Source organism: Meles meles, chromosome 1, assembly GCF_922984935.1.
Source record: "Meles meles chromosome 1, mMelMel3.1 paternal haplotype, whole genome shotgun sequence".
Lineage (NCBI taxonomy): Eukaryota > Metazoa > Chordata > Mammalia > Carnivora > Mustelidae > Meles > Meles meles.
In genome coordinates this window covers 171,067,713-171,092,973 of record NC_060066.1, presented here as the reverse complement: position 1 = coordinate 171,092,973, position 25,261 = coordinate 171,067,713, and the positions used below count along the sequence as shown (strand labels likewise).

General features: G+C 41.7%; 1 protein-coding gene across 4 annotated transcripts in view; it reads right to left on the bottom strand.

The window, feature by feature from the left end:
* FYB2 (FYN binding protein 2) overlaps positions 1 to 25,261 on the bottom strand; it is a 122,824-nt gene that overhangs the window by 22,635 nt on the left and 74,928 nt on the right. For all 4 annotated transcript variants that reach the window (XM_046026124.1, XM_046026126.1, XM_046026127.1 and 1 more), the window contains exons 6-13: positions 23,725 to 23,759; positions 20,932 to 20,963; positions 16,585 to 16,687; positions 13,763 to 13,922; positions 6,009 to 6,123; positions 5,880 to 5,920; positions 4,126 to 4,189; positions 2,976 to 3,074 (exon numbers count right to left, since the gene is read on the bottom strand). In XM_046026124.1, the coding sequence (XP_045882080.1) occupies positions 2,976 to 3,074; positions 4,126 to 4,189; positions 5,880 to 5,920; positions 6,009 to 6,123; positions 13,763 to 13,922; positions 16,585 to 16,687; positions 20,932 to 20,963; positions 23,725 to 23,759 (649 nt within the window). The remainder of the gene's footprint in view (positions 1 to 2,975; positions 3,075 to 4,125; positions 4,190 to 5,879; positions 5,921 to 6,008; positions 6,124 to 13,762; positions 13,923 to 16,584; positions 16,688 to 20,931; positions 20,964 to 23,724; positions 23,760 to 25,261) is intronic.

The window sequence follows — 25,261 nt, the reverse complement described above, 5'->3', positions numbered from 1 at the left end:
TCCTATTTAAACCTATAAATTCAGCCTCAAAAAATCTAGAATATTTCCTTCCTTCAGGTCATTTGTTCATTCAATAGTCATTTATTGAGTAGCTATCATGTCCCAGGCATGGTTCTTCATGTATGAGATCTAGCAATGGACCAAACAGTCAATATCCTTGCCCTCATGGATTCCAGTAGGGTGAAGCAGACAAAACAAGGAAATTTACGTTGGGTCATACGAGGAGATAAATACAATTGAAAAAGAGCAAGATAAGGGGGCTGGAGAGCTGCAGTTGAAGGTTGGTTTGCCATTTTTCAGAAGATGGTCAGGGAAGGCTTTATTTACTGGTAAGGTGACTTGAGCAGAATCCTGAAGGGAGTAGGGGAGCGAGCCACATAGTTATCTGAGTAAGAGTGTTCTGGGAAAGGGAAGAGCAAATGCAGAGACCTTAAGGCAGAGGTGTGCTTGGTACTTAAAAGAAAAGCAAAGAAGTCAGTGCATCTGGAGGACAGGGAGTGAGATCAGGTTTAACAACTAACTCCTGTGTAAAATTTGTAGCATAGTAAGGCTGGTGGCATTTAATTCTTGATTTATTTATACCTAAATCAAGCCATTTAATGACTATCCTAATAGGCAATGTGTGTGTCTGAGACAAAGAGAGGGTGGAGAGCCTTACTCTTTTTTTGTTTTGTTTCATTCTGGTTTTGGAAGAACCTTACTCTTTTTAAATGTCACATTCCCATGGTTACAACTTCCCTCTGAAGGCAAAGTAATGAACAGGAGTTGGTGTTCAAAAGAGGAACCCTCGATCAAAAAGCTCAACAGAAGATAATAAAATTTCTTTCCTGTCTTGTTATAGCTACATGTTATTAAATGAAACAATTAAGGCAGAGAGGCAGATTATGCTAAAATTTATGGGAAAAAAATCTCAATAGACCTTCCTAAAGATGAAACACCTTTTTCTGCAGGTGGTAATTTGCTTTTATAATGGTGTGCAGGCATAGATACTTGTTTTTTTAGGAAGTTTGCAGAGAAGCTTGTGTACTGGGTTGGACTAGATAATATGGATTTCTCTTGTTACCCTGAGGCTCTCTGATCTAAGAAAAAGGGTTTCTCAGAGTATTAATAGATGTTATAAGACATGCTCTAGATGTTAGGGAGATACACAGGAGAAACAGGAGATCCAGTTTTGGGTAGGGAGGTTCAGGGAAGGTGTCCCAGAAGGGATACTATTTGGCCATATTTTTTTTTTAAAGATTTATTTATTTGACAGATAGAGATCACAAGTAGGCAGAGAGGCAGGCAGAGAGATAGAGAGGAGGAAGCAGGTTCTGCGCTAAGCAGAGAGCCTGATGCGGGGCTCGATCCCAGGACCCTGGGATCATGACCTGAGCTGAAGGCAGAGGCTTTAACCCGCTGAGCCACCCAGGCGCCCCTATTTGGCCATATTTTAAGGGAAGACTAGAACTTTCGAGTCTAATCAAAGGAGGTTGGAGGAGGGCAGGTGCATTTAAGACCAAAGGAATGTCCTGGTGGAAGGCAAGAGGCATGCAGTATGATGGCAGAGTTAGATCTGTGGGGCACTTATAAGGCATGGTAGAGCGTGGAAATCTGAGTGAGAGATAAAACTGCACAGGTAAGAAGGGAGCTGCCATAAAGTATTTACTTGCCACAGGAAGGTACAGGATATTTGTTCTAAGGTTGTAAGGATTCACTGAATAGTCATAAGAAAAAGGAAATCAGATTTGCATTTAAAAATATTAGCATTCTTACCTAGATCAGTTTTTTAAAGATTTATTTATTTCAGAGAGAGTGTGAGTGGGTAGGGGCAGAGGGAGAGAGGGTCCCTTTGGGGGACTCCATGCACACTCCATAGCAAGTGCAGAACCCATTGTGGGCCTGGATCCCATGACCCAAAGATCATGACCTGAGCTGATACCAAGAGCTGGACACTTAACTGACTACACCATCTAGGTGCCCCTCACTTGGATCAAATTTCTAAGGGACCACAGACATCATAATTTTTTGTCAGAAGCATCTAACCTGTTAGGCCCAGAGAATGCCTTTGTGCATAGTTCTTATTGACCACTGCAGCTCTATTTCCATGGTAAGGACTATGATTTATGAACCTCATGTTCTTTTGGCTCTCTTGGTAGATCTAGATCCAGCAGACAGTTGGACTTAAAATCATGTAACTTTGAGGTTTTATAATCTTCAGGGTAGAGTAACAGTCCCATGCCAGTATACCTGATGACACTGGGGAAATTATTTTATCATCCCCTGCCTCATAAAACAGATCTATCCATTTCTACATATTAGAGAAGTACCTCTGAGTCTCCCTTGTATGCAAGAGGAAATGTGGGCAGGATCATGATTTGCCCCCAACTGCACAATGAAAAATGGCAGAGCTGAAACTAGAACCCAGAATTCAGGCTTCCCATCTCTACTGCTAGTAGACCTGTAGCCTTCTCAAACGTTGGTAATTAGCTGGGGAGATCTGGGAGGGTCCTCTCCAGGTCTAAGACCTTGAGATACATGAACCACTTAGCTGGAAAGTTCATCTCCCCTCTATACACACTACCTCACTCCAGAGAGGCAAATTAGAATACAAAGTGTAGACAACGAAAACCACTGGAACTTGCAGGGCTAAGAAGGCTTAAAAGGATACAATTGATAACAGTTAGTGCTACCAGGAATATATGCCAAAGGTGATAGGAAAAATTTGCTGTCTAGACTTTGCTTAAGACTTTCCTTCCATCCTTGTTTACAACTACTTATTATCAAATTTTTTTTTTTCCAAAAGGGATGTGGTCACTGTCTTATTAGTATGGTTCACTCACAAATTGGAAAGAAGGAGGCAGGTGTTAACTAGGGCCTTTGGTTTTAGTTTCAGATATCCTCTGCTCTGTTTCTGAGAATAGGATATAAAACTACCAGGTTAGCACAGCTAGGCCTCCCCTGGGTTAGGGGGGGAAGTAAGAAAGACTTTTTACCTTACGTTTTCTTTCAACTTGTTTTTCTTCATTTTAAATCTATCCTTTTCCTTCTTGAAGAATTTCCGCAGTCTTTTCAGTGCTTCTTTTCCATCTAAACTAAGAGGAATCAGAGAATATAAATAACATGGCATTTCAGAGAGTCCTGGAGATGGAGATGGAAGAGGCTCATCCCAGAACACACCTCACTCCAGGAAGAGACAGGAAATGCCTTATCAACATCCATGCTCTTCTTCTTTGTTTAGGTACCAATATGAAATAACACATACCAGCCAGCTTTGAAAGGAATTATACTTCAGTACAAACTTTCATCTACCCCAAATGGTCTCTATTTCGAGGATACAAAGCAAGGTCTTCCTTTTAGAGAAGACGAGTTCGGGTAGCATAGTTTATAAACTATACTAGAAATATGTTTCGAAATTCCTGGCTCCTGAAATCTATGTCATTGACCTTCAATTTATTGAATGATGTCACAACGATGGTGGTATATTTACTGCCCAGTTAAGGATTAAAATTCTTCCAGATATGCTCTCAGGTTTTTAGGGGGTAGGGAGAGGGAATGATACACCCACAGCATCCCACCCAGTATGGATCCGTACTCCTCCCTTTAACCCTCATCCTTCTTGCTTTTTCGACCATTGCTATCTCATTTCCACAAAGTGCCCCACTAACTAAAATTGATGAATAATGCCCATTTGAAAAAGTATTTCTGATAACATGGAATTCCTAGATATTAAATTAAGCAAAAATCCTAGAGACAGTCTTATTAACTTGCAAAGACACAAGTTAAGTCATAACCATTGATTTCTTCCTAGAACTACTAGGATAGAACTGAAGCAAGTTTTATTGATATTTACTTCTCCTTTCTCACTTACATCCTAACACAATATGAAAGCCCTGTACTTTGAGAGGTGGACATTTTCTCAAAAGAGGAAGCAATATAATTAAAAATTATAGCATACGATTGCATACAATCACAAGTCTCTTATTCATCACAATATAGTATTAAAATATCTTATCTTTCCTCTTGATGCAAATCCTCCCTAAGGATGATAGGGTCAAGGGAAGGGGGTTGTTTCTTCAACTCTGGTTTTCTTACGCTAACAGGGAAATACCATTAGCTACAAAGCTAAGAAAGAGAGAAACTCACTCTATTTTGGGGTAGTTGCTCTTTGTTTTATAGACCTCTTCATACATTTCTTCATTATTTTCTTCTAAAATAAAAAAAATGATTTTCATTTATTATATGACAATAGTTCAGATTCATATTTCATAAGAAATTACTGGATACCTACCAGGTGCTAGGTATGTTGTCAAGCACATTTTTTTTGTTTTTTAAATAAGCATATGGTAAGAAATAATTAAACCTCTATAAAAGTATGTACAAAATGAAAATTCGTATTTGCTTCCACCTGATTCCAAGTCTGATCTGATGTAGTAAAAGAAAGTGGGTTTATTAACAGATTTTATCCTTCTACCCTCATCCTTTGCATATTTCATATAGAACATTCAGAGTCTATTAAACATCACACACTGTGTTGAAGGTTGGGGCAATAATGGAGAAAAAAAAGGCATCTTGAATAATCTGTTCCCTAGCCAACGTAGGAGCTTAAAGTATATAGATACACTTTGAGACTGCCCGGTAATGGAGGATTTTTAAGTTTAAAATGTGACTCACACATAGTGAGCTGAGGAGAGTCACTTAACTTCTCCATGCCTTTGTTCCTGTCTAAAATGGCGTACTAGATTTCATGATCTCTGAGGTTGTTTTACCATCTAAAATTCTGACATTCTAAGGAAGACAAAAGCAACCAGAAAGGCATTTGATTATCCCTCCTTTATTATTTCTTTATCCATTCACATTCAGTAGGTAGTTTTGGTGTGCCTGGCATTTTGCTAAGGGCTAGGAAAAGTAGCAAGCAAAGAAAGTAACAATCCAGGAGGGAAGATTGTTATTAATGGAAGAATCGCATACATGCAAAATTATAACTATAAAGTGCTAAGAGGGAGGGCCTAGGTACTAGGAGACTGATGAGACTGTATACCAAGGGCAGTATTCCCTGGGGCAATAACGAAGGAGTTGGGATCAGAAGAAACATTAAAAGTCACGTGGGCAAAGGGGCCCGGGGAGGGAAGGAGGAACGCAGGAGAACACCCTGTGGTGGAGCTTGGCAAGTCAGAGAAGCTAAAGGAAGAAGGCATGAATGGATCTCGAGGGTGAAGACTGAGTGTGCTCAATGGCAAGTAGAAGCCAACCAATCAAAGCTCTAGACCATGCAAACGTTGATCTTAAAAGTATTGGGAAACCATGATTCTGTGTTAAGTAAGCAATATTCCTGGAATTTAAGAAAGAAAACAGATGAACATATGGGAAGGGGAAAAGAAACAAAGGAGAGAGGGAAACAACTCATAAGTGACTCTTCATGATAGAGAACAAACTGAGGGTTGATGGAGGGAAGTGGGTATGGAATGGGCTAGAAGGGTGATGGAGATTAAGGAGGGTATTTATTATGATGAGCACTGGGTGTTGGATGTAAGTGATTAACCACTGAATCATACCCCTGAAACCAATATTGCACTCTGTATTAGCTAACAAAATTTAAATAAAAAAAAAATAAGCATTCCTATAATCAGACCTGTACTGTGAAGCAGTCAGGAAGGAGGACATTTCACAGTGAAGTTGATTTATTGCCACAAGAGCCCCATTATTAGCATCTTCACCTTCATGATTCTAAGTGCATTTGTTAACACATACCTTGGACCACTTTTCCTACCCAGCTTATCATCACCTTGCCCGACAGGCATTATTGCAAGTATATATAGATCAGAGACACCTTACACTAATCAGCCGCAGAAGCACTCAGCAATTCCTACTGAGAGTTCCAAATGTCTTCTTATACTTACCATTATCAGAAGCAAATGAGTTAGAAAGGTCTGACTGTGGTCTACAAGGAGAAAGAATGCAAAGACCATGAACATGTTGTGCCGTACCTTTAGTCTCTCCACAGTCATCACTAGTATTACCACACTTACCCCGCTCTCCCGGGATACTCAACGTCATCATATGTCTCCTCTGAGTTGGAGTGAGGCTTACAGGCCCCCTCACCTGGCATTTCTGTAGTGACTCCCAAGGCCTCCACATACCCACCTGTAAAGAAAACAGAGAAAGTCCCGAAGAGTAGCTCATCAACTGCTACCATAAATGCATTTGCATATGCCATGGCAGTGGAGGCAAGAATAGGAAAAGCAGACTTCATACACTGAAACTGGTTTATGATCTTGGTGTGTACGCTTCTTTGGCACACTGCTTCACCTTGCAGAGACTCAGTTATGGTTCTCTGAAGTTGGGACAATAATAACACCAACTCTTACAGGACTGTGGCAAGGATGAATATGTATTTATGAAGAGTGCTAGCCTAGTGACCAGTAAATTCTTTTAAAATTATTTTTATTAACATATAATGTATTATTTGCCCCAGAAGTGCAGGTCTGTGAATCATCAGGCTTACACATTTCACAGCACTCACCATAGCCCATACCCTTGCCAATGTCCATAACCTAGCCACCCTATCCCTACCCCCCTGACCAGTAAATTTTTTGGATGACTCTTCTCTAATCTCTGACCTCAGATAGTGAGATCCTTCAGGGTATAGCCCTGGATTTTCTACCTTTTTCTACAGACTTATTTATTTATTTGAGAGAGACAGAGTACACCCACAAGCATGGGGGGAGGGGCAGAGGAAGAGGGAGAGAGGATCTCAAGCAGATTCCCCACTGAGGACAGAGTCCAATGATGTAGGGCTCATTCCCATGACACGGGGATCACAACTTGAGTCAAAACCGAGAGTCAGACACTCAACTGACAGAGCCACCCAGGTGCCTCTTCTCTCTCTTTAAATCTAGATGAACTCATCCAGTTTTGTGGCATTTTTTTCTTCAGATTTCTTAGAGGAGTTGATTGAACATGTTAACATTTCTTATTTCTTAGTGAGGGAATTAGCCAGAAGATGGTGTGCCAGGTTGAAAAATGTACAGGCATTGTTGGCCCAAGTAGCTAGTTGCAGGTGCTGGTTTATTTCACAGAGCAGTAAACTTGTCATAACCATAAAACTGCCACACTTTTATCAATTGGCATGGGTTAATATTTTGAATATTGATCCAGAACCATTTTCACACATGAACTATTAATCAGAAAGAAGGGATATATCTGAGAAATAAGCAATAAGCAAATTGCCTTGTGTCAATTAAATGAACCAAACAACAAGGTTTTACCCCCTGATCAGAAGTCAGTTAGCATGTAGACCCTGAACCGTCTCAAGCATGTCACCTCCTTATTATGCCATAAAGTGCTGCTTTTCCTTAAGGAGTTACAGTAAATTTCTCCAGCACCAAGCAGAGATGCTAAACACCCAGGTGCTTAATGCCTAGTTCAAGCCATTTTTTTTTCTTTCTTAATCCTTCCTTTTGGCTGCAGCATATGTAAAAGTTTATGGCATCTTTTAAAAACACAGGCAACTCCCCAATTTACATCTCTAACTTAGACATCTTTCACAAATTCTAGATACTCCATCAGCCTTCACACCACTCCCATTTGGTTGTCTAAACACATTATGCTCCAAACCAAACTGACAGTTTCTCTCTGCAAATCTGCTTTTCCTGAAGTCAACTCCATCTCAATAAAAAGTGGCAACCCGTCCTTTCAGTTGTTCGGGTCCCAAACACAGAGACATCTTTGAGTCCCTTCTCTACTTCCCAATGCTATCCTGAATCCAAACGCATCTCAAGTCTACCACGTATGTTCCTCCAGGCTCCCATCATCTCTCGCACGTTACTGCAACGAGCTCTTAACGGGTCCCTGATTTATCCCTTCGCATTTCTTCTTTCATGACTTCAGCCAGGATGATTCTTTAAATACAATCCGATCATTCTGTTCCTGTGCTCAAAACCTCTCATTCATTCTTAAAAATCTGTCAGAGGAAATGCCAGAGTTCTTGGAATGGTCTACAGGAGCCCCCCCACTATTTGGCCCGCCCCTTGTCATGTCTCTGACCTCATCTCCTACTACACCCTGCTCCAGCCGCACAGCCTTCCTGCTCTTCTGCCCCCACATCTGGGAGGTTCCTGCCTCAGGTATTTGCATGCCTTCTCCCCTCTCCCCAGAACATTCTTACCCTAGACACACTTGGCTCTCATCTACTTGACATCTTTGGAGTCACCTGCGAACACTTTAAAATTGCAACTGCTACTGCCTCCACTTGCTTGATTCTCTTTCCTCATGTTATATTTTCCCATAACATTTACTACCATGCCATTCCACAGAGTGGGGATTTTATTATTTACATACTTACCATCTGTCTCCTCCGATCAGAATGCAACCTTCATAAGCACAGGTATATTGGTCAGTGTGTCTACTGTTATAACCCCAGCACCTAGAACAGGGCCAGGCACATAAAAGGCACTCCCATATTTTTTAATACTGAATGATTTGAATGCGTACATCTTCTAACTAGAGTGTTTTGTGTATTGAGTTAATAATGTTTACTGATATACTAAATTTTACACCTGCTATCTCATTACATACTTTTTGTATGCTCTATTTTCCCCCTCATCTTCCTCTTTCTTCTTTGTTTTCTGTTTGTTTGGAAGGAATATGTGCTATCTTTTAATAGTTATCCTAGTATGTTTTATTTTATTTATTTATTTGACAGAGATCACAAGTAGGCAGAGAGGCAGGCAGAGAGAGAGGAAGGGAAGCAGGCTCCCTGCCAAGCAGAGAGCCCGATATCCCAGTGTGTTTTAAATTTTAATGGTAACATACAGGAAAAAGCACAAATCTTAAGGGTCAAGCTCAATGGATTTTCCCAAATCTAACATATTCATCTAAAAACCTAACACTGCCTGTGCCCCCGAGCCCTTCCCATGCTCTGTTCTAGTCCCTGTTCCCTCCCACAAAGGGAGCCACCATCATACTGCCTAATATCAGAGGTCAATTCTGCTCATTTCTGAACTTCATGTTAATAGAATCATTCAGAATGTTCTCTTGGTGTTGCCTACTTCTCTTCAATACTATGTGACATTCATCCGTGCTGTTGCATATGGCTATAATTTGTTCATCCCCGTAACGATTCCATTGTGTGAACATGCTACATTTATCCTTTCTACTTTAGATGGACATGTGGATGGTTTCCAGTTTGAGGTTATTATAAAAAGTTCTGCTGTGAACATCTTGTATATGTCTTGGTAAATTGAAGCATGCATTTCTATTGGGTATAAGAATAGGCATGGGGTTGCTAGTCATAGGATATGCATATGCTGGGCTTTAATAGATACTGCCAGACAGTTTTCCAAAGTGATTACCCCAGTTACAATCCCAGCCATGTAGGATAGCTCTAGTTCTTCCATAACTTCACTAAGACTTGATATTTTTAGTGGTTTTTATTTTAGCCGTTTGGGTGGGCGGATAGTGATATCACAGTGTAGGTTTCATTTGCATTTCCTGGAGACTTAATGAAGGTGAACGCTCCTCCATAATGTATTTGCCTTTTGAATATCTTCTTGAGTCAAGTACCTCTTCTTTTCCCAATGTCTCTCAATTTCTTTTTCTGATTTCTGCTTTATATTTTCTAAATACAGTGATGTTTATAGAAGATTTATATATTCCATATTGGAGTCCTTTGTCAAATATATGTATAAATCAAGTAACTTCTCCCATTCTGTGCCTTGCTTTTCACTCTAGTATCTTTTGATGAATATGTTCTAGCTACTCTTCTAAAGCTTGCATAAATTACTATTGTTACTCACAATTGAAGACCTTAGAATGCTTTGAGTTACCTTCCCAAAGTATGTGCTATTAATACTCAGTATGTTTCCCCTCTCCATAGCTGGATGTTATTGTTTTATTTGGTTGACACTTTTGCTATTCTTTCTTGCATCCAAAATTCTCTATCTGGTATCATCTTCTTTCTGCCTGAACTAAACACTTTAGAATCACCATCAGAAGGTTTATTTTGTGATTAAAATCTCTTTTTATTTGTTTGAAAATACCATATTTTTTCCTCCATTCTTGACGTGCATTTTCACTAGTTATACAAATCTGGGTAGACATTCAATATCTTTCAACAACATTGTATTCAAGTTACACAATCTTGTTTATGAGAACTCAGCAATCAGCCTGCTTGTTTCTTTCTGGGTGACTGGCCTTTACCTTTTCTACTTTTAAGATATTTTAAGATATTTTCTTATTCTTCAATATCCTTCCATTTCCTTAAGATATAACTAGGTGTGGAATTCTTTTATTTATGCTGCTTGAGAACTTAAGGGCTTCTGGATGTACAAATTGATATTTTTCAACAATTCTAAAAAATTATCAGCATTATCTCTTTATTTTTTCTTCCTTTCCACTCTTTCTAGGATCCTTTTGTAGAACTCTGATTTGACGTTATTTTAAGTCTTCTCCTTTTATCCTTGAGGATTCTTATCCTCTCTTTCATTCTTTCCTATCGTTTCCTCTGTGGAATATATTTTGGATAATTTCTCTAGATTTATCTTCTCATTCCTTAATTTCTTCACCTGTGTCTAATCTGATGTATAATTAATTCACTTCATTTCTATATCAATTTATCAAAATATTTATCTTTTTCAAATCCGTTTATTCCCTGTTCATATTTTTTAATTTTTAAAATATATTAAATATTATGCTTTGTGTTTAATAATTCTAATATCTGTACTATCTTGCAGGTTGGCTCCTAGAGTCTGTTGTTCTGCTGGTTTTCAATCACTGTGACTTGTTTGCTTGTGTGTTTAGTAATTTTTGTCTTATGAACTGTTAATTTTTAGAAGTATATATTGTGGAATTATTTAAACCTGGGATAGAAGTTTGTTCCATCAAAGAGGATTTTGTTTGCTTCTACCAGTTGTCTGGGAGAGCTACCAAGCTGAAACCACGTTAGATTACATTGGCCTTCTTTTGGACCACACACATACTGGTGAGGATTTGAACTGCTGATGGACATGAGGATCAGCTTATGGTAATCATTCTTTTTTCTTTGCCCAGCACCAAGTTTCCTTTGATTACAAGGGTTTATGTTGTGTTAATTTTTTCAACCAAAAAAAGTGATACTTTTATTTCATTCATTTTTCCAAGAGGCCTATTTGCATAGAAGGAGTATAGAAAGACACTCTATTGTATTTTTTCTTCTCAAAACTCTCTGATTTTATGCCCACTCTCCTTGATTAGACATTTTGTGCTACTCAAACAAGTACTGCAAAGAACTATTAACGGACTCAGCAACTCCCTTTGTGCTTTAGCAGCATGTACAGATTACTCAGAATAATCCTCTTTGGACTATTTTCTTCATGGTATAATCTTCAAATCTATAGTGACTCCTCACGGACAGTACATAATTGCATGAAAATAGTTTTCAGCCCCATATTCAAGGCTCTCCTGTAACTCTTTAGTTCACTTCAGCTGGTCTTTTTCTCACTTCTGTTTTTTTCACCCCCTGTATTCCAGATTAAGTCTACCTACTTCTCGTGTTGGAGAGGATGTGGAGAAAGGGGAACCCTCTTACACTGTTGGTGGGAATGCAAGTTAGTGCAGCCACTTTGGAGAACAGTGTGGAGATTCCTGAAGAAATTAAGAATAGAGCTTCCTTATGACCCTGCAATTGCACTGCTGGGTATTTACCCCAAAGATACAGATGTAGTGAAAAGAAGGGCCATCTGTACCCCAATGTTTATTGCAGCAATGGCTACGGTCGCCAAACTGTGGAAAGGACCAAGATGCCCTTCAACAGATGAATGGATAAGGAAGATGTGGTACATATACACAATGGAGTATTATGCCTCCATCAGAAAGGATGAATACCCAACTTTTGTAACAACATGGACGGGACTGGAAGAAATTATGCTGAACGAAATAAGTCAAGCAGAGAGAGTCAAGTATCATATGGTCTCACTTATTTGTGGAGCATAACAAATAACATGGAGGACATGGGGAGATGGAGAGGAGAGGGAGTTGAGGGAAACTGGAAGGGGAAGTGAACCATGAGAGACTATGGACTCTGAAAAACAACCAGAGGGTTTTGAAGGGGCGGGGGGGTGGGAGGTTGAGGAACCAGGTGGTGGGTAATAGGGAGGGCACGTACTGCATGGAGCACTGGGTGTGATGCCAAAACAATGAACACTGTTATGCTGTAAATAAACAAAAACAAAACAAAACAAAACAAGTCTACCTACTTCTCAATTTAAGGCATAGTTTTTGATTTTATGCCACCTTTGTGCTTTCTCATGTATCATTAGTATCAAAATGTCTTTTTCTCCCTTTTCCATTTATTTTTGAAAAAAAATTGTATTGTGTTCAGAACGTTTGAAATCTTTTTATAACAAATTTATAAGTACACAATATATTATTTTTTACTGTAGGCACACTCTTATTCATTCTGTGTAGACATAATCCTGTGAGGTCCTGACTTCATACAGGAGTTCCAATTATAAACTCACTTGGAGCAGGCCCTGGGATATAGTTCCTGTCCTCTGCACATCACACAGTCAAAACAGGAGCTCAAGAGATTCAGATCTCAGTAAAAACCCCTAGGGCAAGAATAGCTCTGGCATTCACCTTCCAGGGTTCCTGGTTCCTGTGAGTATATGGATGCTTCTTTTTACATCTGTTCTGTGACACTTTAATACATTTTCTAAAAATTTATTCTTTACTTTTCTTAGTCAAGAGAATAATTCATGTTGTCAAATCTACCGTAGTTTCACCGAAGTTGGATTTATTCTTTTACTCCTTTCTTTAACACAGTTTTGTTGGGGGATCTCCAGTGTGCCAGACACTATGCCAGGTTGCAGAAATACAGAGAAAAATACCAAATGGTCTCGATCACATGGTGCCCACCATGTACCATGGGAGACAAACACATACCCCATGTATTATAATGTAAGGTATGCTACACTTTTTTTAGAGAAGGAAATAAATGAAGAGAACTAACAGTTAGTGATCACATGAAATATACAGTTTACAAACATTGACAAATAGCCCTAGAAAATAATGTCAAACCCATTTGTACATGAAACCCTCTAAGTTTCCTAAGATGATGGGCTTAGTATATAGGGGGCCTGCGTCCCAGAAATGCTTAACTGTAAAGCCTAATATGAAGACGTGGTCACTTGGTTGCTGTTTCAGTGCCACAGAAACAGAAAGACTGGGGAATTGTGGTCCCTGGGGAGCAGGGAAGAGGAGGATGGATGGAGGTAAGGGAGACCTCAGAAGAAGTGACTTCTGAGATAGAACTTAAAGGATGCCTAGGACATCAGCAGGTAGAGAATTCCAGACAGAGATCAGGTGAAATGACAGGGACATTTAAACACTTAAAACAGGATATACAGAATACAGCAGAGTATACAGCGAAGGACCTGTGAGGCAAGGATGTGGCAATTAGCCCAGAGGCATATTTTAAGGGACCTGGAGTTCATCTTATGATCACTGCCTATTTATTCTTCTTATAACTGATTTGTAACACACGAAATGTCAGTGGTCTGCCATGGTTTACTGGGCTGGAGTGGATATCTGTTTTCTTTGTGTACCCAATACCTAGTCCTCTCTGGTCTTCTACTTCTAAATCCAGTGCTCTTTCCATGACTGCACAACTGCCTCGTGAGGGTAAGTTTCCTGGCACATAATAAATGTTCAATAAATATTTATAAAAGAAAGTAACATCTTAGACACCCACAACTTAAAGATCATGTGATGATGGTGAAGAAAACCAGGAGGAAAGGCAACTCACAGTGGCCTAGGGAGTGCCTGGCCAGCTTCGGGTCTTGGAGGCAGGCCTTTGTCTGGGTGGCATCGCTCACAGGGCCCTGCTTCCTGGGCAGCATGCTCCTGCGGCCTCCGAGGACTTTCATCACCTGCTTTCTTCCCAGCATCCCTCCACGCGTGGCCCCCTAAATACATGCAATAGGGAGAGTGCTATAGAGCTCTGACTTACCTGCTCCGTTTCCCACTTACTTGTGCTTTTCTTCCATCATTCATGCTTCATGGATAGCAAGTATTTATTGTGGTACTGAATGCAGTGCCACTAGACAAAGTTTCACAAGGATGCACACCAAGTCTTTGGCTTACCTCTGAATGGCCACCGAATGCCCAGGGGGAGGCAGCCCCACAGGAGGCTGTAGCATGTAACAGAGAAGGTTCTTCAAATATCTTATCTCACCTCATCTCCAGGACCCTCCCACTGGGAAAATATCACTAGTCCACATGATAAAGAGTTCTGAAAGGTTAAAAAGCAGGTCTCCAAATCCTCTGGTCTCCTAGCCAGTGGTCTACTAAGGCAGAACTTGAGCCCTGTGCTCTTGACCACCAAGGGATGCTGTGTTCCTTTCACTGATATTTCTTCTGGCCCCCTGGCATTCTGTTCCTCTGTACTTCCTTTCCCACTACCTCCTTGCAGTGTTGGTCAGACATGAATGCTGAGTTCCGGAGATAGAGAGACACCATGGGCACGGTGGCCTACACTCTGATCACAGAGACAAGACACACAAATATTAAGGTACCACGTGGCAAGGGCCATTTGCTGCTGTGTTGTTCGCTGAGACAGAAACGGAGGAGGGGAGGTCAGTTTTCTCCCCGGGGAGACGGGGTGGAGGAAGACTTCCAAAGCAGATCTTATTAAAGAGTACTTTAAAATGAAAGGAAGAGATTGACCGAGGGGATAAAGGGACAAATCAGCACCAGCAAACACATGGCTATCTGGAGAAGTTAGGGTCTTCAGACAGGTGTACGGAAGCTGATGTTGAAGGAAGACTGGAAGGGACAGGTTGAAAAGACAAGGTGAGGAAGATGTGACAGAATGAGGCTGAGTCATGCAGGGTCTCCTGTGCAAGGTTCAATGGGGGCCTCACTGAGCCCCAGGCAGCAATCTGAGCAGATGTGCATTTCAGAAAGCTCTGGGTGGATTTCCAGGAATAGACACCGGAAACCAAGGAGAATTACCCCCTTTCTGGCTATTTATCAGATGGCGATAGGAGGGGAGATTATTGTCCTTCCGATGGCGAGTGAACAGGAGCATTGACTATGACAATACATTTGAAAGCAGTCTGAAGAAGCCGAGGTACTTAACAGTTATAAAGTATGGGATTTCCTGAGATCTTGGTATGGTCTGGACAAACTAAAAGGAGGGGCATTTTTTCAAGCCACACAGCCAATAATGAATTTTTTAACGGGGAAAAATGACAAAGTAATAAGTCAGAGTTTCACACAAATGCAGTGACCGCCTTCCTTCACTGTGGCCCCTAATAAGGCCATGTGTGGGTTCCCCTTGGCCTGTCCTTGGGAATGCTTCCTAGGGTCAGTTGGAATTTGTATCTACTGATGTACCATTTACACCTGACCCCAAACAGCACTGCCCAGCTACACCACCCATTACTTTTACCTAACATAATCCAAATCACCTACAACAATTTCCAAAACTCAAATCCACATCACAAAAGCAGGAATATGTCCCTTTGGTGGCAACCTGACTCCATACCTGGCTCTTGTCAAGTGGCCAGCCCTGATAAAGAACATATCCTGCTTTTGCTCTTTCACGGTCAATGTCCATAACCGTGACTTCTCCATTGTCTTTCTCATGCTCCTGATAACCCCTTTCTGATCTCTGGCCCCATTACCCACTTATGGCCTTGTCCTCTCTCTGGCCTCAGGATGCAGTGCCCCTTCCCTAACTCTGGTCCCCTTCTTTCACAACTAGTGACTTACTTCTTCCTTGAACTATGCTGCTTTGGATTCCTCTATCAACACACAGCCTTGGCACTGAACCCTGTGGGCCTACCCACCAGCTCAGGCCCACACCACCACCAAGCTGCTTGATTTCCCCAAGCCCTGTAGCTGGGACTGGAATAATCTGATATTCTGCGATAGGCACATCTCAAATAGGTTTTCAGAATGTTGTGAGCATCCGTAGCAGCACTGGTGCTATGGATAACTTCGGCCTCTGACCACTCTAGCTGTTTGAGGGGTCAATGTCCATTGGATAGGCGTATACACAGGCATATAGTATTTACTAATAAGTAATAATTAAGAATACCTTACATTTTTATGGTATCTCACTTTCTACAAAGCACTTTCACATACATTATCTTATCAACATAAACAAGACAGAATCAGGGTGGGACTGGGGATGGTAATTGAGAAGGGATGACTTGTTCTTCTATTACAGATGAAATGACTGAGCTCAGAGATAAGTTGTTCTTCTAAATAGGGCCTTCGAGCACACACCTTAAGGAGGCCCTCCTTCTGGGGTTGTTCAGTTGCAGGATACAAACACCCAAATGAGCGTCTATGTTTTGCCCTCTGGATGCCTTGCTGAACTCATACTAGACCCACCCCAACCCCTAAGGCCTGCTTCATGGCTAGTAAGTGGACACCTGAGGCTAGAGCTCAGTGTTACTGTCAAGTTCATTTCTTTGAGAAAACACCCAACACCCCAGGGTCTTCTGACGCTGTCTGTAGAGAGCTGCTGTCTCAGGCTCTAAAAAGTCACTCCATGAACTACTCCCATGACATCCCTGAACTTTTACTGTTTGGCCCTGATCCCTAGAACACTGATACCTTGAAAAGATGACTTGAAGGTAGATCTTTTTCTGGTTTTTGAGGTTCCAATTCACCTGGCTCTTTTTCCTTCTCCTTTTTATCTTCATCTTCATGTTTAGGGCTTAGATGTGAAGAGGTAAGGGAAAAGTGAGGTTTAAAGTGTTTAGATCATAGTGTACTACCCAATCCTAAAAGAAATGAATGGAAAAAGTGAATGTAAACAACTGAATAATTCCTCTTCTCTTTCTACCTTCTTCTAAGATGAGGATCAGGTCACCCATTAGATCATTTCACTGAGTTTCTACCCGCTCTAATGCCAGAAGGAATCCCTGCTTAAAATCTCCTAGGAACTCCCCATTGCCTGTAGGCTAAAATATAAACCCATCATGATGTGGTCGCAACCTTTCTTTCCAACCCCACCTTCCTCTGCTCCTTCCCTCCACTTTTGCTCTAGACTCACATTCCCCAAACCAACCATCCTGGTTCGAGCAACTCTCCCTTTTTAGTTGCCATTTCCCTTGACAGACATGCCTTCTGCATTTTGCTGGAGAACATCAAACCCTTCTCAATTTGTCTGAATCATCTTACTTCTGAGAATCCTTCCTTGATTCTGCCAGTCATACCTTCTTACCTGCTGCCCCAACACTTCGTCATCCTATTTGTATTATAAAGCACTGTTTATGGATGGCCTCCAGTTCTTCCACTTTGCCTTGTAAATGAACAATCAAGTTATAAAGCGGCAGAGCTCCACTATTTCTGTATGTATTCCCAGCACCAATGCTGTGTGATCTAGAGCAGCAATAGCATGGGCCTGGAACAGGGTGGTACTCAGACAGTCTTCCCTAAGGAAATGAAGGAACACCACACACCACTATATAGACAACAGCTGCATTGGACGGAGTATGAGAGAGAGGCAAGGTGGACAGTGTCATGAGAAACCTGAGGTCCAAGGAGAGAATGCTGAGGAGTCGTCAACCCCCAAATGAGGACTTCTTTTCTGACACAGTGAACTAGACTTACAACCACATTCATACGGAAGGCAGAAAAAGAGGAGCCCTCAAAGAAACTCAGAAGAGGAGGTCAACAAAAGAGGAAAAGCACCAGAGACAGTACTGTTCTGAAAGACAATGGAAAGAGTTGTCAGGAGTTTCATTCACATAATTACTGAGCACCATGCCCACCAGTAAGGGCATCTGCCAGTTCCATGATAATCAGGGGCGGTGAGGGAGGGCTGGCTTCTTCTTCTTTTTTTTTTTTAAATTTTATTTATTTAACAGAGGGAGAGAGATCACAAGCAGGCAGAGCAGCAGGCAGAGAGAGAAGGGGAAGCAGGCTCCCCGCCGAGCAGAGAGCCCAATGTGGGGCCCAGTCCCAGGACCCTGAGATCACAACCCTGGCCAAAGGCAGAGACTTAACCTACCGCGCCACCCAGGCGCTCCAGGAGGGCTGGCTTCTAATCCCCACTATATATCCCTCTTTCTGCAAGTCCATGATTAACCTTCCTTTAAAAAAAAAGAAAATCATATTTTCTCATTCATAAATGAAAGGTCACAAGGCCAATGTCCATGGTTGCCAGGAGAATGAAATGTGAGAAAAATGTTGAAAGCTTAGCATTGTTCAGAGCACATAATGGACCTGCAATAATTGTTGGGATCCTTGTCTTCATGGAAGCATTTGCTGTGTTAGAATTACCCAGTTCTTATTCCTCATTGCACATTGTTGGTATTTCTCCTAAAACATAAATCCTTGTTGATGTACACACCCTTGGTAATCCATCTTAACTTGTCAGGTCTTGTCTGGTAACTTATAACTGGATCTCTATAAGTAATTATCAAATTAAATTCAATATGGTGACTTCTAGGAATACTATGAGGGGATGGAGTACGTTATCTCTGCTTTGAAACTCTTTGTGGCTCCCCCTGACCTAGTATATAAAGTCTAAATCTGTGCTCTCCACCTGCGGCCACTGTCCATGTATGGATATCGTGCATTTGAAATGTATCCGGTCCAGACTGAGCTATAAGTATAACATATATTTGAATCTTGAAGAATTAGAGAAAAAAGACTATAAAATACCTCAGTAATAGTTATTAAATTGATTACATGTCAAAATGACAATATTTTGGAAATACTGGGATTAATAAAACACATAATTAATTTCACCTGTTTCTTTTCACATTTTTAAATTTAATTTAATGTTATGTTAGTCACCATACAGTATGTCATTAGTTTTTGATGTAGTGTTCCACGATTCACTGTTTGCATATAACCCCAGTGCTCCATGCAATCCGTGCCCTCCTTAATACCCATCACAGGCTCACCCATCCCCCACCCCCACCCCTCCAAAACCCTCAGTTTGTTTCTTGGAGTCCACAGTCTCTCATGGTTTGTCTCCCTCTACAATTCCCCCTCATTTTTCTCTTCCTTCTCCTAATGTCCTGCATGATATTCCTTGTGTTCCACAAATAAGTGAAACCATATGATAACTGACTTTCTTTGCTTGACTTATTTCATTTAGCATAATCTCCTCCAGTCCCGTCCAAGTTGATGCAAAAGCTGGGTTTCCTTTTTACTTTTTAACATTTGGCTACTAGAAAACTTTTAAATGACATCTGTGCTTTGCCTTACAGTTCCATTGGACGGGGCTGGTCTAATTGTAAATTAGGGGGTGCAGGCCCTCCTAGACCCAGCTCTGCATACTCCCCATGGCTTTGTTCCTTCTGCTTCTACACTGCACTTCTTGCTCATGCATGATCCCTGTTTGGGGAGTCCTTGACCGACCTCATGTCTTTGCTCATACTTTCCCTTATGCCTGGAACAATCATTATGACAACTCCTATAGGTCTTTCAAGATTGAATTCAGCTGTCAACTCTTCAAGACGATATGCCCAGAGCCTCATCTCTGTGTTCCTACAACTACTTAGCAGTGATTATATTGTAACTTCCTACGTAGATGATCATTTCCCCCTCCAAACAGCCCCTTTCCCCCATCCATTCTAGCCTCCATGTCCATCTGGAACCAAGCGCAGAGAATATATTCTATTCATTTTTGTATCTCAGAATCTAGCAGCATCTGAAGAGAGTAAAAGCTCAATAAACGCTGAATTAGCCATGTGGCATGTACCTCCCAAGTGCTCAGCACCATGCTAGATGCTAGAGGGTAGTTATGGGGGACATGAATCGAGGCAGACCAGAACTCAAGGACAGACATGAAACATGGTTTCCCCCATGATCCACTGCTTAGGTGTTTAACCTCAGCCAGGGAATTCTGATACTTGCTTCTCTAGACTTCACCAACCATGTTTCCTCTAATGCATTAAAAGTAACTCCAGGGGAAGAATGATAGACACAGACTCTGAAGAGGGGTGTCAGAGCACAGCCTTGCCAAGGCCCTGCATTGGACCCAGAAGTATGAGAGGTGTCAGGAACATCAAGAATGAGAAACACAGGCCCTTCTCACAAGGAGCTCACATACAAGAAGCAGGGAAGGGAAGGAGAGTCAGGATAAACTGGTACGTTAGCAAACAAATGACATGCAGTAAGGTTAGCGCAAACTTATGTACCTTGGTGGGGGTGGGTGGGAGGGTCTGGCTACTTCTCTTTGAAGGAGGGGAATTAGGAAGGCTTTTTTGCTTTTTTTAAAATAGATTTTTGGTTACTTGAAGAGTAGTCTTTTTTTTTTAAAAGATTTTATTTATTTGACAGAGAGAAACACAGAGAGGGAACACAAGTAGAGGGAATGAGAGAGGGAGAAGCAGGCTTCCCGCCTAGCAGGGAGCCCGATACGGGGCTTGAACCCAGGACCCTGGGATCATGACTTGTGCCGAAGGCAGACGCTTAATGACTGAGCCACCCAGGTGCCCTGGGGGAATTAGGAAGGCTTCTTACAGGTGGGAATGTTTGACGGTCATTAGATATTTTCCGGATCATTAAGTTGGAGTGAATTGATGAATTAAGGCAGCAAAGGCAGAGATTTGAAACAGCATGGTGCATTTTGGAAACTAAGTTCTTTGGCAATCACATGATGATTATATGCCTATTTGACTGTGTGATTCCCACAGGCCGGGAGCCCCTGAGGGTAGCGGCCAGGTCGCCATCACTGCTACTCCCCCAGTGGTTAGTAAGTGGCTGACCCATGCTGGAGACTCAGTAAGTGTTTACTGATGAGGGTGGTGTGGGCTAGAACAAGGCAGGAGGGAAAGGCCAGGCAGGACCCTCGAGTACCTTCTCTGTACCAGGCACCTTACCAGGCACTAGGGAAGCTGAACCAGCTCAGTCTCTGCAAGCATAGCTAACCCATCTAAGAAAACTGCTTCAGTCAACAGAGGTTGGGTTAATGCTTTTCCATTTGAAGATAAAACTCACCTAAGTTCTTGATGGAGACCATTCTTCCAAGGCTGAAAGTAAAGAGGGAAATGGTCATTTTCATAAATCCATCCAAACGATGCCTTTGCTGTGTGATTACAGATCATTAGAGACTTGACCAGAAGACCAGGCAGGTGAGGTCTCAGGATGGAGCAAAGGCAGACACTGATGACAGAAATTTCCAGAAACCCTGGCCGGTGGAAGTGAAGGTAGGTGGAAAAGGAAAAGCAGCATGCCAGAGGGAACGTATAATCTAACATAGAAGAATAAATTGTTTTCTGCATCCTTTCCCAGGAATGTGTTTGCAGAATAAAGCTTTCCATCATTTGGGGAAATACACACTTGGCCTATCAGAGCCATGTTTCAGTGGGCAGAAGTGGTAACACAAATGTGTAAGTCATGCTGGGAATTCTCCCTGGCTGGTCACACACCCCCTGATCCCAAATTCACTCCAAGACGATCTAGATTTGGCTCCATTAAGATTATGTCCCAGTGTCCACAACATAGCTCATTGATTCAGTCATCACACAGATCTGATTCATTATTTTGAAACTAGACAACAACATTGAAGAAAACAGAAAACAGCTAAGCCTTGAACATGCTGTGACCAAGACCAGCCTAAAAGCTCATTTGCCCTCCTTTGAGGAGGGCCCGCAGGCCTTCATTCAGGGATGACTGGTTCTTATCTCCAGTATAATTCTAACAACGTGGATGGTAGAGTGACAGGTCAGATGGACCCCTGCTACATTACTGACAGGTTGCTGAACCGCTCTGAGCCTCTGGTCCTCACCTGTAAGAGGCAAGTTGTGATACTAGCTCACCGGGGAACATGGAGGAGGAAGTGTCCCACTTTTGCATGAGTATCTGACATACAACAAGGTCTTTGTACAGAATTTTCCATGTGAAAGCCTCCCTGCTCAACACAAAGATATTGACAGAGAAATTGAACAGGAAACAATGACAGCAGACTTGGGGTTTGGTGGGAAGACCACTAACTCTGAACACCTAACAAAGGCCTAATATCATCTTTGTTTTTCTTTTTTTTTTTTTTAAGATTTTATTTATTTATTTGACAGAGATCACAAGTAGGCAGAGAGGCAGGCAAAGAGAGAGAGAGAGGGAAGCAGACTCCCTGCTGAGCAGAGAGCCCGATGCGGGACTCGATCCCAGGACCCTGAGTTCATGACCTGAGCCGAAGGCAGCGGTTTAACCCACTGAGCCACCCAGGTGCCCCTGTTTTTCTCTTTTTAAGATTTAGCACAAGTAGGCAGAGAGGCAGGCAGACAGAGAGGGAGAAGCAGGCTCCCCGCTGAGCAGAGAGCCTGATGCCGGACTCGATCCCAGGACCCTGAGATTATGACCTGAACTGAAGGCAGACACTTAACAGAATGAACCCCCCAGGCACCCTAAGGGACTAGGAGCATCTTATAAAGAAGAGCGTGAACTGTAGCCATTCAATCCCTTATGTTCCAGAGGATTCCATGTCAGGAAGACAGGGTAAGATCAGATTCCACCTGCTGAGACAAGAATACTGAGATGAACGTGATACATGTCTGAAAGTTAAGATTTAAAATTTAAAAATATATTCTTAAATTTTAAAGGAGTCTGCTGGAAATCCTCTCTCTCTCTCTCCCTCTGTCCTTCCCCCCATCATCTCTCTCTCTCTCAAATAAATAAATGTTTTAAAGGCAAGTTAAAAATACTTTCATGGTTTTTTTCTTTTGAATGGGATAAACTCTAGTTATTTACAGAGTTTACTTGTACAGAAAAGTTTATTATTTTGGAGATATTGCCAGATAATTGAAGCATTTTAATAGAATGTTTCTACTTTCATTAATAAGAATAATCATTTATAGTTTTCTAGTTAGAAAGTGTACCACAAATGAACAGGCCTGTCCAGTAGTGTCAGAAAACAAGCAGAAAGATGAAAGATCTGGACTAAATGAACTCTGTGAGAAACAAGTGAACCTTCATTGACCCTGCTGAAACATGAGGGGAGGCCCTACTGTGTGCCAGGCTCTGTACTGGGAACTTAGCTACTTTGAGTTCTCTCAGCAACTCAGTGAAACAAGTATAAATCCCCTTATTTATTGAGCATCTACTACAGCAAATGTGGTCACCACAGGGCATGTGCTTCCTGCCCTCACAGAGAAGACGCCATTTTCCAGAAGACCCAGCAGGAGCCCAGAGAGGCAAAATGTCTGGGAAAGGTGTGGGCATTTACCATCCCATGGGTTCCCTGAATTTACCTCACTCTGGTTTCCACAATGACCCAGATGTGGATACTTCTACTATCTCTATCTTACAGGTGAGGAAATGGAGGTTCAAGATCACAGGGTCAGGTGCTGGGACTGGGGCCAGCAGGGGCTCTGCTTGGGCTCTAATCAAGTGGCTCCACGGGGGGCACCTTGCACTGTGTCCACCAGGAGCCCAAAAATGTGCCTTCAGAGGGCGGGCCATCCTCCCGAAAGCACAGGAGGTACAAATTTGGCTTGGGCCACAGCACTCCTCTCTCTGAAGGGACCGTTATTAAAGGCCAGTTGATGCTGTTCGCCGCAGATAACGGGCCGGGAATGGATTAGGGCCAGCTTCTCCCTCCCCACCCCCACCACTTTTTCTATCTCTGTTATTACAGGCGACAGAATCTTAGCAGCTGGAGTCTTGGAAAAGCCTCAGGAATCGGAAGAAAACCGAAAACAAAGACCTCCCTCCTGGCTCCTAAAAGAAACCACTCTACGGTCAATTCTGCATACCTGTTGTAGTTATGAAGTTGGTAAAAAGAGGGAACAATACCTTTCGGGGTTCTTCAATTTTGACTTCATAAGTTGCTAAAATAAACAAGAAAACAATGATGTCAGAGGCTGTTTATTCACCCATTTCTTACAGTACCCAGGATTCAAGCAGTTATGCAGGACGGCAGAGTTCAGTTTTCTCAGCCTCCGGAACACGGAGCAGTGTGAGGCTTTGTCTGTGTGGGGAGTTCTCGGGTCACTGACCATGGCTTTTATCTCTGTGGGGATTTCCAGGGTGGAATGGATGGTCAGTGAAAACATGTGAAACAATTTTCAGTTTCCTGTTTCAGTAAATAGATATACATACTCCACGCTGAAGAGACAGCACTGAAATTTAGTGGTTTGCAATCAGAAGGGGAACATGAAAGGGAAAGGAGAGGAAAAAAGCCCCCCTCCAAAAAAGAAGAAAAAGAAGAAAAAAAAAGGGAAAAAAAAAAAAAAAGCCTAGATCCCACTTCAACAAAATGAACTCCACAGCACACTCATAAGTGTTTTTGTTCCTGAACTGTTTTGTTTCCCTAGCTCAGCTTGAAAAGAGGAGACTGGCCGCCAACTGAGGTTTGAATTCCTTTTGGATTTTTTCCTGGTCATTCTGTGGATTTTATTGAATGATGTGACACTGACCTTCATTAATCACAAACACAAGTAGTGGCAAGAATGTGGGTTCAGAGCCCAGGCCTGCCGCTTCCTACCTGAGGGATTGCAGACAAATTACTTCATTTCCTAGAGTCTCAGTTTGCTCACTTGAGAAATGCAGTCAATTAGTACCTGCCTTACACAGTTAATGGGGAGATTAAAGGAGATGATGTAAAAAAATGGGACATGCCTAGCAGAGCACCAGATATTGTATAGAAAGTGATGGGTTTTTGATAAAATTACTTATTTGATTTTTCTTTGCTGAAATGTCATCTCTAAAAGTTTCCCCCTACTGTTAATGAATATGCATGCATAATAAGTAGGACTCCCCCTGTTTTTCTTCTCTGTCTTGCTGCTAGGTTCCTGAAGCTTTAGTTTAGAAGAGTGACCAAGAAACATGTTGGATTTTTTTTTTTTTTTTTTAAGTAGGCTCCATGCCCACTGTGGGGCCCAAAGCAGAGCCCAATCTTATGACCCTGAAATCAACACCTGAGCTGAGACCAAGAGTCAGATGCTTAACTAAGTGAACCAGCCCGGTTGCATTTCAGGGTCATTATTATTCTACACATAAAATCCATTGATAAAACAAACGAAACCCTAGGTTTTCTTTAGGCACTGCCTGCACGTGATTGCTTGACACAAAGACCTAAAATTCTCTGTGGATGATTCATACCATGCACTTCAACTGGAGCCATTGTACACTTTTATTTTTACTGATTTTTGAATCAAAATGTATTATTTTGCCATTTTACTTTAAAACCTTTGTTTAACTATTAACACACAATCAATATTTGCTTATTATGCAGTTTGCTCCATATCCATTCCAAATATGGATTTCTTTTCCAATTTTAAAAATGATAATCTCCCTCCCTCAATTGATATATCATTCTTTGTTTTACAAA